Below are 20973 nucleotides of genomic sequence, written 5' to 3'. Positions count from 1 at the left end.
ATGAATACCTGGTTATGCCGTTCGGAGTTACCAATGCACCGGCAATTTTCATGGACTACATGAACAGGATCTTTAATTCGTTCCTTGATAAATTCGTGGTGGTATTCATTGATGATATATTGATTTATTCAAGGACCGAAGAAGAGCATGGAGAACATTTGCGACAAGTTCTTGAGATTTTACGCGAGAAGCGATTGTATGCCAATCTGTCGAAGTGTGAATTTTGGCTAGAGAAAGTGAATTTCTTGGGACATGTGATAACCAAGGAAGGAATCGCTGTAGATCCGGCTAAGATTGAGGCGGTTCTTGCTTGGAAACAGCCTCAGACTGTCACTGACATACGAAGTTTTGTGGGACTGGCAGGGTACTACAGGAGGTTTATCGAAGGTTTTGCTAAGATTGTGGCTCCACTGACACAACTTACCAGAAAAGATCAACCGTTCGCATGGACGGAGAAGTGTGAAGAAAACTTCCAGTTACTGAAGAGGAAATTGACGACCTCACCTGTATTGGTGTTACCGCAATCAGAAGAACCCTATGAAGTTTATTGTGATGCATCCCACCAGGGGTTAGGATGTGTTCTGATGCAACACAAGAAAGCTGTGGCTTATGCCTCGAGACAATTGAAGATTCACGAAAGGAACTATCCTACTCATGATTTGGAGCTTGCCGCGGTTGTTTTTGCATTAAAGATCTGGAGGCATTATTTATATGGGTGCACGTTCACCGTGTTCAGCGACCATAAGAGCTTGAAATATTTGTTTGATCAGAAGGAGTTGAACATGCGCCAGAGACGATGGATGGAGACTCTCAAGGATTTTGATTTCACACTGCAGTACCACCCTGGGAAGGCCAATGTAGTGGCGGATGCGTTGAGCAGAAGAAGTGTATCGGTGTCTTCACTAATTATGGCTAGACAACAAGAGTTGTGGGAAGCTTTTAGAGACTTGCACTTGAACGTAGAGTTTGCACCGGGAATTTTGAAATTCGGAATGATTAAGATCTCGAGTGGATTACTTGAAGACATTGCGAATTCTCAGGATGACGTCTTAATTCAAGAGAAGAGGAATCTAATAGTACAAGGGAAGACGACTGAGTTCAAGATTGGGGCTGATAATGTTTTGCGGTGTAATGGTAGGATTTGTGTACCAGAAATTACAGATATGCGGAAAACGATTTTAGAAGAGGCGCATAAGAGTAAGCTGAGTATTCATCCTGGGGCAACAAAGATGTATCAGGATTTGAGGCAGAATTATTGGTGGCCAGGAATGAAGAAACATGTGGCGGAATATGTATCCACTTGTCTAACTTGTCAGAAAGCGAAGGTGGAACATCAGCGACCTGCTGGAATGTTGCAACCTTTAGATATACCTGAATGGAAGTGGGACAGCATTTCCATGGATTTTATAACCGGATTACCAAAGACAAGGAGGAAGAATGATTCTATATGGGTGATAGTGGACCGACTGACTAAATCTGCTCACTTTTTACCGGTAAGGACCACCTATAAGGTAGATCAGCTAACGGAGATCTACATTGCTGAAATTGTGAGGTTACACGGGGTACCATCGAGCATTGTATCAGACCGTGATCCGAAGTTCACATCGCATTTTTGGGGAGCATTGCACGAAGCGTTGGGAACGAAGCTACGATTGAGTTCAGCTTACCATCCACAAACGGACGGACAGACTGAAAGGACAAATCAGTCCTTGGAAGATCTGTTGAGAGCATGTGTTTTAGATGATAGAGGAAGTTGGGATGATGTACTTCCGTTGATTGAGTTCACTTACAACAATAGTTTCCACGCAAGTATTGGAATGGCACCATATGAGGCTTTATATGGGCGCAAGTGTCAAACGCCCTTGTGTTGGTATAAAGACGGTGAGAATATGATTGTCGGACCAGAGATGGTGCAACAGACCACAGCTAAAGTAAGGAAGATCAAGGAGAAAATGAAGACTTCACAAGATCGCCAGAAGAGTTACGCGGACAAGCGTCGCAGACTTTTGGAATTCGAACAGGGTGACCATGTATTTCTGAGAGTCACACCTACTACTGGAGTAGGTAGAGCCTTGAAATCGAAGAAGTTGACTCCGAAATTCATTGGACCATATCAGATTTCTGCACGAATTGGGCCGGTTGCTTATCGGATTGCATTACCTCCGATACTGTCCAATATCCATGACGTGTTTCATGTGTCGCAGTTGAGGAAATATCTCGCAGATCCATCTCACGTGATCGAACCAGACACAATCCAGCTAAAGGATAACCTGTCGTTCGAAGTACCACCCGTGAGAATTGATGACAGGAAGATTAAGCGGTTGAGGACCAAGGATGTTTCGTTGGTCAAGGTGATCTGGAACCCAATTACTGGAGATGCGACTTGGGAACTGGAGAGCAAGATGAGGGAACAACACCCAGAGTTATTTATCGATGCATAGTTTCGAGGACGAAACTAATTTTAGGGGGGGAGTAATGTAAGACCCATAATTTTAAAGTACCCTTTTATGTATTTTTGGTATATTTTGGATTTTGGCTCGGAGGCTTTTAAGCCAAAGTTAATAATATTTTGGAGTTTTATAATCAAAAAGATATTTCGATGCCAATTAGAATTTCTCGTCGATAAATAAATTGAATTTAACTGCGGAAAATACTTTACGGTTAATTTAAGGCGTTTCGGGTGAAAAGGTAATTTAATAAATATCTAGATTTTGAGATATTTGTTAAGTTATATTTATTTTATATATATATGTTTGCTTGGAGGGAAAAAGAAAGGAAAACTAGAAGGAAGGAAAAGGAAAAGAAAATAGTATATAAAGGAAGGAAGGAAAAAGGAAGAAAGGAAAAACAAAGGAAAGAAAAAGAAAGGAAGGAAAATTTCAAAACTTCATCTTCTTCCTCTAACCGTGACCCATTTTTCTCCTTTCTCCCATTTTCGTTTTCGTCGCTTTCTTTTCTTCAAAACTAGTAACCCAAGGTTGGGGGAGAGTTAGATCAAGGTTTTTGCAACTCCACTCTTCCTCTTTGATTCGAAAACGAAGAAATACGGTTTTTGGGGAATCTCTTAATATGACTGTTTGCTTAACGTTTTGTTTTGAAAATCATTAAGTTAAATCGGTATTAAGAACGGGGAATCTCTTAATGACTTATTTAATTAATGTTGTTTGAAAGTCGTTTAAGTTAAATGGGTATTAAAAATGGGGAATCTTTTAATATCTGCATTTGCTTAACGATTGTTGTGAATGGAGTCTGTGTATGCTCATGCATTTCATTTGGTAAATTGTGTCGACCCGTGATAGGTGACACCTTGGTAAACTGTACTGACCCGTGATAGGTTGTACGTTTACGATTTACTATTTAGTAATTCGTGTTGACCCGTGATAGGTGACACCTTGGTAAACTGTACTGACCCGTGATAGGTGGTACGTTTACGAGTTACTATTTAGTAAATCGTGTTGACCCGTGATAGGTGACACCTTGGTAAACTGTACTGACCCGTGATAGGTGGTACATTTACGATTTACATTTTTGGTGAATTGTGCTGACCCGTGATAGGTGGCACCTAGGTAAACAGTACTGGTCTGTGATAGGCGGTACGTTTACGATTCCCGCTTTTTCTTTTAGTAAATCGTGTTGACCCGTGATAGGTGACACCTCGGTAAACTGTACTGACCCGTGATAGGTGGTACGTTTATGATTTACGCATTTTAGTAAATCGTGCTGACCCGTGATAGGTGGCACCTCGGTAATTGGTACTTTGGCCTGCGATAGGCGGTACAATTATGATTTACGGCCCTTCGAGGAGGGTTTTGGTTTGGAATTCCGAGTCCATGCATTTTGGCATATACGCATTGCATTAGGGTGCTTGGCACACGAGTCGTGTTTGATTGAGTTTTATGATTGAGTGATTTGAATTTGATTTATCGTGTTAATTGCGTTGAAAATGCTAAGTGTTATGTGTTGATTATTGTGTGTAAGTATGATGGTTATCGAGATCCCAATTGCCGTGGTAATCGCGTAGAAATTGCTAAGTGTTAAGTTGTGAACTTGATTAGGAATGACTTAGGTTAATTCATGAATTTTTGGAAAAATGATCAGGGAAATCGATTTCCCAATCGATTGGATGGAAGTCAGGGGCTTGGCCAAATGAACAAAATCGATTAGCCAATCGATTTTGTAATCAGTTTTTTTGAAAATCCCTTTCGAAATCGATTGCCCAATCGATTGGCCATTAAGTCAGGGGCTCAGCTATCCTGTCAATCGATTGCCCAATCGATTGAATCAAGCCAGAGTTCAAAATTTCACTAAAAACCTTCAGGAAATCGATTTGGAAATCGATTGGTATTAAGTCAGGGGCTCCGTTATCCTGTCAATCGATTGCCAAATCGATTGATTCAGCCCAGGATTCTATTTTCATTAAAAATCTTCACCCCAATCGATTGCCCAATCGATTGGCTTAGTGAAAATCCTCATTTTTAGTTGTATGATTAATTGCTCATGAATCTATCCATGTCTTGTTTTATTATGTGTTAATTAGGAGATCGAGAACTGCATTTTACCTTCATTTTCATTGGCAATGTACTGTATGAACTTTTCGCACATTGAAAATCCTGTTAAGGTGCATGCTTAGTTGAAAAGTTGTTTTGAGCATTCAAAAACTTAATTGCTATGTATTAACTGTTATTTTCTGGTTGGTGACCCTTTACACTATTGTGGAAATCTGGGCTTTGCCCTCAGATGAGAGTCAGGACGGCCCTACCGGTTCGTACCCTACGGACAGGGATGGAGATGGGAACGCTTGACTGCTGTTACGTTAGGAGGATCTCACGGGGCGCGTGGAGATTACTCAGGGTGTATAGCTTTTTGGTAGGATAATCAGATTAGGATGATGTATATGGACTAGGGGTCCTTCTTTTTGGTTTGAAGTATTTTTAGTTTGGAAAACTGTACTTATACAAATATTATCAGTTTGATATCATCTTTGGATGGGTTCCATGTACCATTTGATGTTATGTAAATGTTTTGGATTTATAATTGGAGAAACTTTTCCGCTGCGTAAATTATAATGACTCAATTATTTATCCAAAGACATTTCGTGATTTAATTCTTTGTTCGTTTTTAATTACTTTTAAAAAAAATATATATATACCCTCGCTTTGAAAAACGGGGTGTTACAATGTTCTCCACATACCAATATCAATGTACATATTTATATATATTAAACAAAAAAATAATTTTTTAATAAAATTATTTTAAAAAAATATGAAACAAACATCATTTAAATCCTAAAACATGATTTTTGGTTTCAAATAATAGATTATTTTTCCTGAAACAAACACATCCATTATTATCTCTTAAACAAATATAGAACGACTACGAGTGATTGTCTAATTTAATAGCTATCAAATATATATAGAACGAACACCGAATATGAAATGACTACCGAATATGGAACGACTACCGAATATGAAACGACTACTGAGTGATTGCCTAATTGATAGACTTTAAAATAGAAAATAATATTATTAATAAATAATAATAAAAAATAATATTAATAAATAATAAAATATACATAATCGGTCTGTTAGACCTAATAAGTTTTTTTATAAGTCTGAATCTGACCTATTTAAATAAATAAACTTTAAAAATAGCTTGAGCTTAGCCTTTTTATTAAATAAGTAGTAGGTCAGACCATAAACCATTGACAAACAGCCTAACCTATTCTCATCCTTATTTGGAGTGCAAGGGATACAAAAAAATTCTATAGTAACTACTATTTTTTACGGTATTTAGATTGTTCTAGAAAAGTAGACTTAATATATATATATATATATATATATATATATATATATTTGTGTATTATTTTTTTACCCTCGTTGAATCATAATCTTTAGATTATTGAATAATTTTTTACTTTAACTACTTTTAATGATAATCTAAATTATTGTGATTTATCAAAAATATAAAATATTTTACACAAACAACATATACAAAATAATCTAAAAAAAAAAAAATAGAGGATTAAACAATAATTCTTCTTTATACTACTCTTTATGCAATAATGTCATATTTTATCATTTCAAACAATATTATCAAAATTATGTCAGTGTTCCACTCATCTTTCGTACTAAGGCTTTTTTTAACTGGGTACTTTAAATATCAAAACATACATGGAGATTACATCATACACAACTATGATAAAATTTGTTGGACAAAAATAACAAAAGACATATTTTGCCTGAACTGTGACTTCAAAACAAATATGTTGAATTTCGAGAAAAAAAAATAATGTCTCAGGAATAGCATGTTTAGAAGAAGAAGATGGGTTGAGAGAGATATATATAGATTCAACTTTTTTTTGGTAAAGAGCATAGATATTTTTTGGGTATCAATTTTTTTATGTCTTGGGTTTCAATAGTTAAATGGTCAAATTTCAGAATTTTTTTTCAAGTGCTTCAGATTTCTTTTTTGAAATTGATGATATGAAAAAAGGTGAATAAGGAATCAATGTCATATCTTTAAATTAAAGATGATGAAATAACAATCTAGTAACTTTATTATAAATTTGATAAATATGATGAATAAAAGGAACAATAACCTTAATTTTTAATTTAGAATTTCTTAAATTTATATTTTAATGAAAACAATGAAGAAGAGAAATAAATACCGAATGAAATTTCATTTAGGACTTCAAATACTATTATGGGATAAAAAATTTAAGAAGATGCAGAAGACGAAATCTTAAAAGATTAATATGAAAATAATTAATTAATTTAAAATTGTCAGGTTGACAACATTAAAGACAACGAATGAATAGTAAGGTTTTTTTCATTAAGTTTAACAGAAGTTCAAAAAGAGGACCGCAAGGTAGAAATGAAATTTACAATCGACACATGACAAATAATTTAACGGATATTCATAGATAAAATAAAATAAATATTTTGACTATTTATTAATTAATTGATACAAAAAAACAATGTTATGGTGTATGTATCAACAAGTATCTGTCCTCGTTAGTAAATTAATAAAACTACTAAATTTTATTTATGTTTTATTGTATTAATACTTTTGATGATAAAATGTTATGATTCATTTTGATTATATGCTAATGTTTAACATTTTTATGTATTACTATTTTTGATTTTTGATTGACAAAAGATGAAACAAAATCTAAATCAGCGCAAAAAATAAATAAATTTTGTATAAATATTTTTTATTTAAAAGATAATTGTGGATATTTATTAATACATGTAGATATTTAAATTTTGCTAAATAATTATTTATATACTCACATAAATATAACTAGAACACAAATATTATTTTTTATCCAATAAATCAAGTAACATGTGAATAGTATCTGTGCGTGTGCATATCCATTGTTATTATGCAAAGTGCATATATTGAATGCGTTTGTTTGTGTTTAAATAAAAATAATTTTTATTTTAAATAATTTAGAGATTATTTTATAGAGATTTTTAAAAAGATTAAATTTTAACTATCACTTATTTATTATTATAAAAATAATTTTTTTAATTATTTTTAAATTGTTTGTATACAAATTTGTAAAAATTATTTTTTTAAACTACAAAATTATCATAAAGCATATAAAAATAAATTTTAGTCTCTATATACTAATTTGCAACAATTCTTTCATCGCTCTCATAATTTTTTTTTTGCATTCTTTTTAATTGTCATTCTAATTGAAATTTAAGTCAGCAAAAATGTTAAATCACATATTTAAAATAGTTCAGAATGAATTTTCTTTATAGTTTTATTATTTATAGTCATCAAGTTCCCATTATATTCACCAAGATATATTTTCATTATCCATAATCTTTGTCAAATTTACTATAACAAACCAATTCATCTATTTCAAATTGAGCACTTCCCAATTTAATAATTTAATTTTTTTCGTAGACACATTTCAAGTTGATCAATGTACTTAATACTCGTAAAAAACAATAAATGTATCTGAATACTCATAAAAAATAATAAATAAACACCCATCCAAATAAAATAACTATATAGAGAAAACATTGATGAGGTCGAGAAAATAACAAATGTTGTGTAAAATAAAATGGTCAGCATGAAAGAGAAAACACAACTAATAATGAATTGATTTAAATTGACGAAGTAAACCTAATAAAAATTGGCTAAGGACACTTTAGAATAAAAAAAAACTAGGGGTAATGACATCATTTTCTCTCCTTTGATAAGTGATTTACGCGATTTTTTTTAACTTTTCATCATCTTTTTTATCGCCAGAGATGTGAGAAATTACTATTTTTTGTCAAAAAATGATTTTTATAGTTAAAACAATCTTTAAAAAATCTAAAACAAACAACAACTTTTAAATCTTAAAGGGTGATTTTTGGTCTAAAAAAATAAAAATAAAAATCTAAAAAAAATTGAAACAAACACACTCGTTAATACTAAAACACCTTATTTGAAAGAAACAAAAATAAATGACATAAAATAAATAAAACTTCGTAAACATGGGTATAAGATTGGTTTATTATAAATTATAAAAAAGTGATTTGGACAATAATTTAGAGATTATTTTTTAGAATTTTTTAAAGAAATACATAATTTGTTTGCATTTGTCTGTTGTAATAAAAATATTTTTTTAAGTTAATTATAAAAAATGATTTTTTTAAAAACTACTAAAAATAACTTCTTATTTTAGTTTTTATATTATTTTTTAAAATTCTTATTTTTTCAAAAGACTGTTACAAAGATGAAAATTTTTAAAAACATTTTTCTTTAAATGATTTTTTACTAAAGAAGTTACAATTCATAATTTTGGTGAAAAATAAAAATAAAAAGTTAGTTTAAGAAAAGCTCATGGATTATAGTTGGAAAATTGAAATAATGAAGGGGTTAAAGTATAATTACGCAAAGAAAAATTCATTAGGCCCTATTCGCTCCTCTTTCACTTCCCACTCACACAAACACGCACAGAGCGAGAAAGAGGGAAGAAAGGAAAATGGCTACCGGCGGTTTGAAGAAGCTGCTAACCTTGGCAATCAACGAAGGAGTGTCTTCTGCAAGAGCTACAATATTCGGTCATCAATTGAACCCAACCGGCAAGAGATCTCCCCATAAGATTCTCCGTATGAAGCTCTATGGTGAAAAAGTGGCCGCATGGTACCCTCATGATATCAACAAAGATGACCCTCTTATTATGGCTCGTCAACAACAAGAGTAAGTACTTTCATTTTCTCTTTATAAGATATTGCTCTCTATGTGTTTGTGTTTATGCCTCTATGACGTAGTTTTGTTTTTTACGTGGGGTTGTTTTATTTTGATTAATGAATTGAATGGTGTTATAAAGTTCAGTTTTTGATAATTGGGTCTATCACGGATTTGATAATTTATATTGAGTTATGCAGTTAATATGAAAAATCTGTTGTAGTGAAAAGTATATTGGGGATTGTTCGCTATGTGTTTGTGTTTATGTCTCTGTAGCGTAGTTTCTTTTTTGTTTTGGATTTTCTTATGTGGGGTTGTTTGATTTTGGTTAATGGATTGAATGGTGTTCTAAAGTTCAGTTTTTTTTAGTTGGGTCTATGATGAGGTTTGATAATTCATATTGAGTTATGTAGTTAATAGGAAAATTCTGCTGTAATGAAACGAAATCCCATGTAATGTTAAGGGGGTTGAGTGAGTTCAATGAGTAACAATTGATGATATCTAATGAACCTAAACTGAATCCATCATGGATCCATCATGTTGAGTAAGGGGACTCTTTTTTTTGTAAAAGAACAATGGGAAATTGAATCCATCATGTTGCCTTTGATGGTCTTAATCTCTCTCACATCAGGCCGAAAGTTCAACTTGGTGAGTGCTTTCTTATAAACCAAAATTATTTTCTCAATTAAGAATTCATCAGTTTCTTGGGATGACGGAGAAGACGAAACCGGTTGGTTACTCGGCTGCTTTGCTAGCTCTTTTCCTTGGATCAGGTCATTTGTCAAATCAACATATATCCTTTTAGTGGTCCCTTCCATTTTGTTAAGATGAACTGATCTCAACAATAAAGGAATTATTACTGATCTTCCACTTTTTTTATTGCATCGAATGCCTTGAATTCAGCTACAGCTGAGGCCTAATGAGCTGCTGAGTCATCAACTGGGTCAGCGAAATTGTGAAGTGCTAGTGAAGATAGGTATGCAAGTGAAGTGAAGTTAAAAAATGTAGGGAGGGCGTGAGCTAGCTAGCTAGGTGTTAATTGCTGAGTAGAGGAAGAAGTGATGAAGTTAAGTGTGAAATAGAGAGAGGAGTTTCTTGGAGAAGGTGAGCCAAAGAGGGATATATATATATATATATATATATATATATATCATATATACTCCCTTCGATCTGGAAAAAAAACTATCACGCACCCTTTAAAAAAGTAGTCAGGATTATTTAATCGTTACCCTTTAATCTATACTCACTCAACCTGTAGTCATACCTATTTGTGGCATATATATCTAATGAACTGTACCTCACACATGGATGTTCTTAGTTTATTGTTTTTGTTGAAGAGGGTAAAGTTTTGTCTGGGAATTTTAGTTCCATTTTGTAGATGTTTCATGATATTATCCATGTCCACTTGTGTGTTGTTAAATGGTGACCATAGTGCTGCCGTGGTGAATTTTTTGATAACCGCCACAGGCAATTTGTGAAGGGATGTCTGCCATGGTGGTGCCATAGGTCGCAATGGCGTGTTTATGTGATGGATATTTGGCCTTCCGCCATCGACGACACTCAGTATGCTAGACTGACTACTTTTATGTCAATGTGAAAACTTCTTTGATATTCAAATTAGGTGAAGTATGGATATGGTTTCCCCAATGAATTTGGCTATGCCGTCTTGCACCAAGTGCATTCTATTAAAGTAATTCATTTCTGTGTAGAAATTGTGCTGCCAAAGTTTGTGAAGCATGTATTTTGGTTACAATCAGAATATTTGTCATTTTTTTACTAGTTGCTATCTTAAATTTATTTCCACTCATTCAAGAATTTTGATACATTTGTTATTTTTGTTCTATGTAGACGCTTATCGAAGCTTGAAATGTTGAAGCGTCGGGGTAAAGGGCCACCCAAAAAGGGACAGGGAAGGCGTGCTGCAAAACGCAACAAATAAATTATACTCTCCCCTGTCTTGGATTCATACTGTGTATTGCTTTAAATCAAAGACTAGTAGTTGTTTCTGCAAACACCTTGAATTTGATTTATTTTATCAGAATGACAGGTTTCTTCTTGCCTTTATCCTGGGAGAAAACTGAATACATTTGAGAGTTGAAACCATTAGGCTAATTTGGTTGGAGATCTTTGTCTGTTTTTTGTGCCATTAAATTTTCATAAATTGATGTAGTCCACCTTGAATTTTGGAATGTTATCACAAGTTTATAAATAGCCTTTGTTATATTGGGTTTGTTATATTAGTCGGAAGAATAGTGCTAAGAACACTCTATTTTCAACACTCACTCTCTTATTAGGTGAAATCAATATGGGTCCCACATAAAGTGGTGAGATCCGCATGTCTTTCGCCCATAAAAGAGTGAAGATTAGAGTGAGAGTGTTCCTAGCATTTATCTAGCCTTAATCTTAATGTCTGTTTGATTTACTGTTTAGAATCTCCAAATGTACGGTAATAGTGTGTTTGGGTAAGAAGTTTAATTAATTGTTTATTGAACAATTTTTTATAATTTAAGTGTTTATATATAAATTATGTATATAATATAAGAGGGTGGTTAAACTGATTCTATACAAGTCGTAAGATATTTTCATAAACCATATGTTGAGGACTTTATTAAATAAGTCTAAAATTGTTTATGAAAATGTCATAAAGAAGGTTAAAACAACTCTAGAATTCCTTTATAGCCAATAATATGCATTTGGAAGATCATGTTCTAAATATATGAATTATGAATGGATGTTATTGTGGTTGTGATTTTAATCAGTCTAGAAGCTAGTGCTGCATTATAGAAATCCTTCAATGTGAATGTAATAGATCACATGTCACTCACTCGGATAGCAATCAGTTACCTGACATATATATTAGAGCTATGGAATTGGATTTGGTGCATGAGTGACAACAATTATGGTTGTCTTAAAAATGAATAGTTGAGCGCATTTATAGTTAATTTTATTATAATGTAATTTGAATAGTTGGATCTCAAATTAATGAATAAAAATGTTTATTGCGTGAAACTGCTTGCAGATGAAACTGATAGAGCTATATGTAGTGCCTGTTTGGATTTTACTTTTATCTTAGTTTTGTAAATATAGTTTTGTAATAAATATAAAACATGTATGGTAAAATCGTATTAGCTTATATGTTAAACGTGATTATTTTGAGTCAAACACACTTGCAATTATTTAAAAAACCACACCTGCATTCGAAAGTATATTTTTGAAAGGACAAAAATTGTACTTTTTGTGCTGAAGTATGCTTCTAGAGGACAAAATAAATTTTTTTTTTCAAAAATATACTCTTGAAAAAAATAAATATAAATTGTGAATTAATCTAAAATAACTGAAAACCACGTTAAATTAAATTTTATTCTAAGTTTTTGGGTTTTTATGAAAATCGGCTGATTGAAATTTATATTATTATTATTTTAAATCGAAACAATCTTCTATTTATTTTAGTGCAAATTTTTTTTATTCAATATGTTTTAACAAAACTTATGTGCACAGTTTTCCAAATACTGTTATTAGATTTACCAAGAATAATTATAGCCGCGAAGTGAAACAAATGTGTTTATTTAAGGATACAAAACAAATTATACAATTTAATGTAGGGAAGCGTATCTAATAAAAGATGAGACACGACTGAAATATGCTTGAAGTAACAAGGCAAAAATAAAATTTATTTAATAAATATTATAGTGCAAAAAGTATCAAATAGCTATCTTACATGCTCAACTGCCACATTAACAATCTCTCACAAAAAAATCAATGAAATAAAATAAAAAATAGAAAGAAAAAAAATAGTGCAATGATCGAGAATAACAACAAGTTATGGACAAAACTAAAAATTTAAAAAGTGTTTTTATATTATAGAATAAATCTTATTTAATATCGAGATATAAAATCCTATAAAATAAAATCAGTTATAAAATAATTTGTATTAGCTAATTTACGGGTACAATTGTTACCTTATCTATAAATATGAGTGATTTTAAAGTGACAGTCTCTAATAAGCTGAAGACAACTGTTCCATCTATTCCTAAAATATCAAAAAACAACCGAGATATTAATAAAAGCTTGAACAATGATTTTCAAATTACACTTCAACCAAATATCAGTTCAGCCCCTTATTAACTATTCATTCAATAGTCAACGTCACTTTAATCAATTTCAATTTCAGCATAAATGAAGAGTAGTTGAAACACCTAAATTAGCTGCTAATCCATCTAGAAAGAATTCATAATGGTCCTTGGATAGTCTCTTATAAACCGAACTACCTATCAAGGAAACATCTAGAAGCTTCATTAGTATTGCATTTTATCCAAGACAAATGAGGAGACTGTCATCTCAATTCTTCAATGATTGGAACTTTTGATGCATGACATGTAATGTTGAAATGTTTGAGGACCTGAAAGTTAGGGATGGTAAAAAACCCACACACGCAGATTAAAATCCGCAAAACTACGAAACAAAAAATTTAACAAGTATTCATGAATAAAATAAATGGATAATTTGATTACTCATCAATTAATAACGAGGGGGCATATAATGAGTTACTTGTGTCCATGAATATCTGTGCCCACAATAAATATACATAATTACTCTCATATTTATATCTATACATTATAATAAAGCAAACATAATAAATTGGCAAGTTTGACATGTGTCAACAAACTAGAGTGTTAAAAAAATATGAAGTTTCTATTAATAGAAATAATACGCGCTGATGATTGAGAACTTAATGGTCAATTAAAAAATAAAAGAAATGTATTAAAAATAAAAAGTTTTTTTTTTTAAGAAAAGCATAAAACTTCTGTTACATCAGATATTGTATGCGTCAGTTGAGAAGTTAATGGAATGCATAAGTGAATGGCCAATTAAAAAATAAGAAAATAAATTAAAAATATAATATAATGCAACCTGACATTTAGTGGCCAATTAAAAAAAAATAACAATAAAATACAATCAATTGCACTAACTTGACATCAGTTTTTTGAAAGGTAATGTATGCAATATAATAAAGCAAAATGATAATTTGGCAAGTTTGACACGTGTCAGCTCATTAGGAAGATATCATATTTCTATTAATAGAAATAATATTTATTTTTTTAAGAATAAAATTAAACACATTGTACACGGGTCGTTAGTGGCCAATTGAAAAATAAAAGAATGAAAATAAGAATAATGAATTAAAAATAAAATACACTACACCACTACTTACGTTAGTGGTCAGTTATAAAAGAAGAAAAATAACAGCAAAATACAGTCAATCACACCACGATTTAGACAGTTTTTGGAATTATTTTTTAAACACTACTTCATCAACCACCTCTTCAAATTAATTTAATTAAAAAATTTATTTTATTTTAAAAATTCTTTTAATTCTTTCTTTCTTAATTCCCGTACTCCGTTAACCGTCCTCTTCAATACTCTCTCATTTCTTGCGTCTCTCTTATAAATATCATTCATATTATCTCTGTATATACAATTCCTTTTTAAGTTTTCTTATTCATCTTTATCCAATGTCTGAAACAAAAATCATTGTTGTTTCAATTTCTCCAGAGTTTGTTGCTTCAATTTCTCCAAGAAATGAGTTATGGAATTTGGTTGTTAGAGTTGTATGCAATGGAAATATTACCAAGATTAATATTCATGAGGTTTTATTTATCGATCTGAGATTAATATTCCTGGTGAAACTATGTATTTGTTCGTGTTGTATATAGCAACTTTCTGGAGTATATGTTCACACGAATTACTTGAATGGTAAATGTTTTTCAATTTGTCATTGTTATTTTATTTTATTTATAAAACAAAATTACTATTTTGTTATGTATATATGTACTTTGTATTGTTTATATTTCTTAGTTTTGTCTCAAAAAATTATAAATTTGTATATGTATATTTCTATCCTCTTATATAACATATGTCTTAATAACTCTGATTCTAAATTCACTCATAAATAGTCAACAAATTATACATTTGTATATTTATATTTCTATTCTCTTATATAAGATTTGTCTTAATAACTCTGAATTTAAATTATTATTTAAGAAAATATAAAATTTATGTAGGAATTAAAGAAACAATTCATTTATTCATTGAAAGTAATGGTTTTTCAAACTTCAAACACTATTTTATCAAATTTAAAAACTAATATACTATACATTTTATATTCTAAATTTATTATTAAATATCACGCAAATTCAAAAGAATTCAAATGATTTATGAAAGATTAATGAAGACTAACATGCAAATTCAAAGATAAAAGATACTCATAGTTTTTATGTGTATTGTAATTTTTTGTTTGTAATGGAAAAATTATTTTTCTTTAGTATTTTGTGTGTAGTACTAAAATGAATGATATTTTGCCACTTGATACAACAAAATTTATATAAATTCTTAAATGTCATTTATCACCAAAATTTATATGAATTCTTAAATGTATGTATTTCATATAAACAACATAGGTTGAATAATAAAAATAAAAATTCATTATTAAGTTACTTACATCTTTACATTTACTAATTTACTTATTTTATATATGTCCATATCCATTGTTTTAAAATTTTTTATTTCATCTAATCTAATTATTTATTTATTTTTAATAATTATTGTTTTTATTTGTTTAAAATTAAAAGTATTGTTTTATAATAAGTTTTTTGGAAAGAAAAAAAGATTTTTTGTGGAATTCAAAAAATAAGGAATCAAAGTAAGATTAATGAGTGATGTTGGAGTCATACTTTTCATCAATAACATTGAGCTGGTAAGAAAGTAGTTTTTAAGTTAAGTTAGAATTATATTTTTTTAAATTTTTTATATTGTAATTTTTTTTAAGTCAACTTATTTTTTAAAAGTCAACTTATTTATTAAAATCGTTGTTTCCGTGCGACGCACGGGTTACAGACTAGTTTAGTTTAAATACAAAATCCTAAAAATATCCTTCAATCTCAAACTCACAACATAAGTTGTCTCTCTCACACCCACTTCCATAAGCTAACAAATAAATTATAAGAAAAATTCATAACAAAATGCATATTTTTCTTGTATGGATAAAAAATGGTGTTCAAAAAGTTAATTTTGTTTAATTTTTGTATTTTACATAAAAATATTTATTAATTTACTAAATATTTGTGGCTATCCATGGGTACTCGTGAGGAGATAATATTCCCAAAAAAAAAATGTCAAGTGGGTATCCATGCGGGTACGAGGCGAATATGTGTACTATTTTTATCGAACATGGAGAATAGCGAAAACTACTACTTGTGATCGCCATGTCCCGTTGGCATTCCTACTTGAAGTCATGCATAGAAGATCTCCTACAACCCTTATAAATAATACCTAACAAGTAAACATTTACTTTGATATTACGAATGACCTGTTCCAAATGCATATGCTTTTCTTCAAAAATAACTTTGTTTCTACATAACCAAATACTTCAAAAAAAAAAAAGGTTAATAATAAGCGAAGACACAACATCCTTAGTTTGTGATCTTCAATCCATAGTACAATTATCTAACACTATCAAGGGAGAAATGATATTTACCGTGCAATCAAGAATTGACTCAACCCGAGTCCAAAATTGTGTTACCAAAAGAACATTCTAATAAAATATGTTGACTACTGTCCAAATTATGACCACACATGCTACAACAAGAGACCCAAGGAATACCTATTATATCAAAACATCATTTGTTGCAATTACATTTTAAATAATTCTTCAAAGAACCTAGGATTTTGCAAGAGGAACAATGAAACTTCAAATCACAATTTGCCTAAGACATAACATTTTGATGACTAACTTGATCCTTATAAGTATATGTGAGTGCTGGCATGCCAGAAGTAGTATTGTTCCAAACCATTCAATTAGGATGATGGACTATATGAATATTAGTACTTTTGTGTCTTCAGCAAGAGTTGAATATATCAACTCAATGTCATTAGGAATGATCGGTTGACTATTAAGATTAATTCAATAGCCTTGCTCTTGAGAAAAGGAACATCCTCATTAGGAATTTGCAAGAAATCAAAAACCTTGTAACCAAATCAATTATCCGACAAAAAGCTAATAGAATATCCATTACCAATTCAAGAAGTTGTGTTGTTTTGGATGCGTTCATAGACATTCTTCATGTCGTACCAGATGGAAGATGATATATGGTGTTTAACTAGTTTACTACATCTAAAAAATATGCCCTTTAAGATTGATTCATTGTGAGTTGGAATTAACTGTAACCTAACAAAGCTTCAAACCTGCTCTATTAATACTTGAGATGCTTCTTATTCCTAACCTCCTTTACTCTTTGTGCTAAGAGTAAGTGGTCAACTTGTGGCCATCAATGCTACTTGTCCAAACAAAATTTCTAATACAACTATCCAATTTTCTAACGAGACTCACAAAGCCAAAAATATATTCTAAAGATGTGGATCAACATACCAAACACTATTGAATTGACATGTTGAATTATCCCATCATAGACAATAGGTGGCCCTTCCAAGTAGACAGTTTGGATTTTATTTTATCAACTATTGGCTAAATATGATAGAGCATTGGCTTATCTTCATAAATAGGAACTACCAAGTAATCAAAAAGTAAATATTTCATATAATAACCAAAAATGTTACCAATAGAGTGGAGTCTCAATAATTAATAACAGCTGACATAATTTTGCATTTTTTAGAATTGATCCATTGACTAGAGTTAAGGCCATACTCATGAGAAACATCACCCTTAATTACTCGAGCATTTATAATTATTCCTTTACAAAAAAAAAACATGATATCATCACCGGAAAAACACATGAATGGGAAGAGCTATTAAGACCTATCGAACCCGTCAATTTATCATTATCAACCAATCATATAATACTCATATTGAGAATATTTTTGGCAATACAAATTAGGAGATAAATGGTCACTTCACACTCCTCTTGTGCAATTAAAATATCCCACGACTTTACCATTGACCAACAAAAAAAGCTTACTTGATTTAATAATTGAAGATATCCAATACAAAAAGTATTGTTGAACCCATAAGTTTGTAACGTTTAAATTAGAAAATCCCAAACAACAATGTAAAAAGTCTTCTTAATGCCAATCTTTAGAGCCAAGTTACCACCAAATAACCTTTTGTCCAAAAGGTTGGCATCCTCTCAAGTAATGCATTTGCATTATGAGATGTGCCTTCCTTTAATGAAACATCTTTGGTGTTTAGATATGATTTTGATAGCAATGATAGTCAATCTCTAATCCAAAACCATAAAAAAAAAAAAAAAAACACCTTAAATTTGAAGTTTGCCAAAGTAATCGGTCAAAAAAATAAATTCCGTCATATCATATTTATGAGACAATTATATCATATCATATTATATAATATTGTATTTATAATTTATAACACAAAAATCTCAAACTTTATCTCATTTATCGTCACGTTGGCCCAACACATAATGAAGTCTAAGGTGAATTTGAAAATGAGACATTTTAAAGTAATAATAGTATTTTAGTTAAATAATAAATAATAAATATCTATAAAATCATTTATTAAATTGATGTAACCAATTTCATGTAATATTTTTATTTTAATTCATAATAAAAACAATCAATTTAATATTTATAGAGATAATGTTAATTTTAGATAAGATTTATTAATTTTAGTTTTGAAAATAATATAATATGAGAACTTTTTATTAAGGTCTTACCTTTGGACAGACATTGTGTGTCATGTGTTTTATTGAGTGATATATAATTTAAATTTGCACGTAATATATCTCAATATAGACATATTTTTTAGTGAAAAATATATTCATTAATTTTAATTCATAAAGAATATCGAAAAAATCATAAACTTAATATCACAAAAACTAAAAGGATAAAATTGTGAATAAACTTACAAATTTAAATTAATAGTATAAAATAGAAAAATATCTACAAACGTGACTTAATCAAATTGTTTGAAATATCCATACTTCCCGGTCGAATATGTAGTACCTTGAAAAAATCATTCATTGCAATCATATAAATGTGCGGCCAATTTAATCAATTTCTCACAATTGGAACATCATTTGAAGAAAGGATATCAACACCTTTTATGTTTATCTCTCAAAATTTAAATCACCCCATAAAAGGGAATCATAAAAAAGTTTTTTATTTTTATCTAAGATTGTTTCTTGAAGTGATGAATGATGAAGAATGAATAAAAATATTCAGTTTGAAACAATGGAACATAATGGCATTTATTAGACAAACTTCAATTAATAAAAGACATAACAAAACAAGTGAACAATTGATTTTTAACCAACAAAATAGAATTTTGACTTTCGTGTAAGTTGATTGACACAAAGTATCAACCGATTAATAAGTGGTTCAAAAGTCCAATATTTCAACTCCAAAGTGCATGAGTTGACGATTCATATTATTCATAAGTAAATTTATTCAACTTTCAGAGAGACTAGTAAGTCGATTCACATATCATATGAGTATTCTATCCTCCATAATGACTTTAAAAAATGTTTCTAACATACCCCTGATGTTATAAATGATAAAATAAAGTTTTCAAAATAATTCTTTTGATTTTAGACCTTTAATCGATAATGATAATTAGAAGATTGAAAAAGACAATAAAATATTGTTTGGACATATATCAAAACACAAAGTCTATTATAGAAATATACTCACTTTTGACTCTTCAACAGATATATACATGAAATTTCAATTATTTTTTCTTATCATAATAAATTTAAAATGATCCAATCGGTCCAACACATGTCAGTCAATCCACAAACTTATTATGATATGTAAACTATTAATTTACAATACTATATGCTTAAAATATTTAATCCATTTGAATCTTATAGAATGAAACACAATTTATAGATTTTATTATTCAATAAAAACAATATAATAGATATTCTACCATGCATATATTTAACACACCTTTTGTAGATAAAAAATTGGGAGCATACATTATTCTTCAACTAATAAAACTTTACATATTTTACTTAAATATAAGAAAAATATCTTACATGTTCATCTAAAATTACACAATGAAAAATGAAAATAATTCAACGACTCAAATCATCTCCAAAAAATAGGAATCTAGAATTATATTATACATAAAATTAATATTAAAGAAATAATTATCGTATCGAAAATTTGAACTTAACTCATATCTCAAAAAAGTAATAATTTAAAATAACTAGATCAAGAAGTTTTCAAAAATAACTTATAATCACTACCCGTATTATGACTTATAAGATATAATAATATTTATTTTGATTTAAATCATTTATAATTCTTATAAAATGTGAACATATAATATATATGATTATTGTCATTTCATATATGTTACAATATTATGGTACCATCAAAAGAGAAAATAAATAACAAAAATATGTCTAGCTTTTTAGGAGCTTACCATACCACTGACTTTGGTTCTTCTTTGTTCTCATAAAATGACATCTCTATATAAAATATATAAAATTTTAAGAGTAAGGAAATTATACTTCACCATAATGTATATTATTTAGTATACTCTTATTAAGAATACTAAAAGAAAAAAATCACAATTCATATTAATTTAAATTTTATCACTTTGTACACATTAATATGACATAAATAGTTGTATCATGCACTAATAAGAATAAAGTTCAATAATTCGTGTGTCATTTCACATTTATAATCAACAAACTCTTTTTATCAATCACAATCATGACTAATTTTTTAAATATTATTGAAACTACTTTTCTCATTTTTACTACTTCAAGAGCATATTAGATGAATATATATATATATATA

The 20973-nt window shown here is 29.9% G+C and overlaps 1 protein-coding gene across 1 annotated transcript; it reads left to right on the top strand.

Annotated features, from left to right (window-relative positions):
• Nucleotides 1-8912: 8912 nt before the first annotated feature.
• LOC101513748 (small ribosomal subunit protein mS33) lies at nucleotides 8913-11413 on the top strand. The gene is made up of 2 exons (XM_004510747.4): nucleotides 8913-9204; nucleotides 11041-11413. Exons 1-2 carry the CDS (start codon nucleotides 8987-8989, stop codon nucleotides 11129-11131), a joined length of 309 nt encoding a protein of 102 aa, XP_004510804.1. The 5' UTR covers nucleotides 8913-8986; the 3' UTR covers nucleotides 11132-11413.
• The last annotated feature ends 9560 nt before the right edge of the window (nucleotides 11414-20973 follow it).

The sequence above is a fragment of the Cicer arietinum genome, chromosome 7, assembly GCF_000331145.2.
Source record: "Cicer arietinum cultivar CDC Frontier isolate Library 1 chromosome 7, Cicar.CDCFrontier_v2.0, whole genome shotgun sequence".
NCBI classification, from domain to species: domain Eukaryota; kingdom Viridiplantae; phylum Streptophyta; class Magnoliopsida; order Fabales; family Fabaceae; genus Cicer; species Cicer arietinum.
Note: the sequence above shows the minus strand (reverse complement) of the source record. Positions and strands in the feature narration are given on the sequence as shown.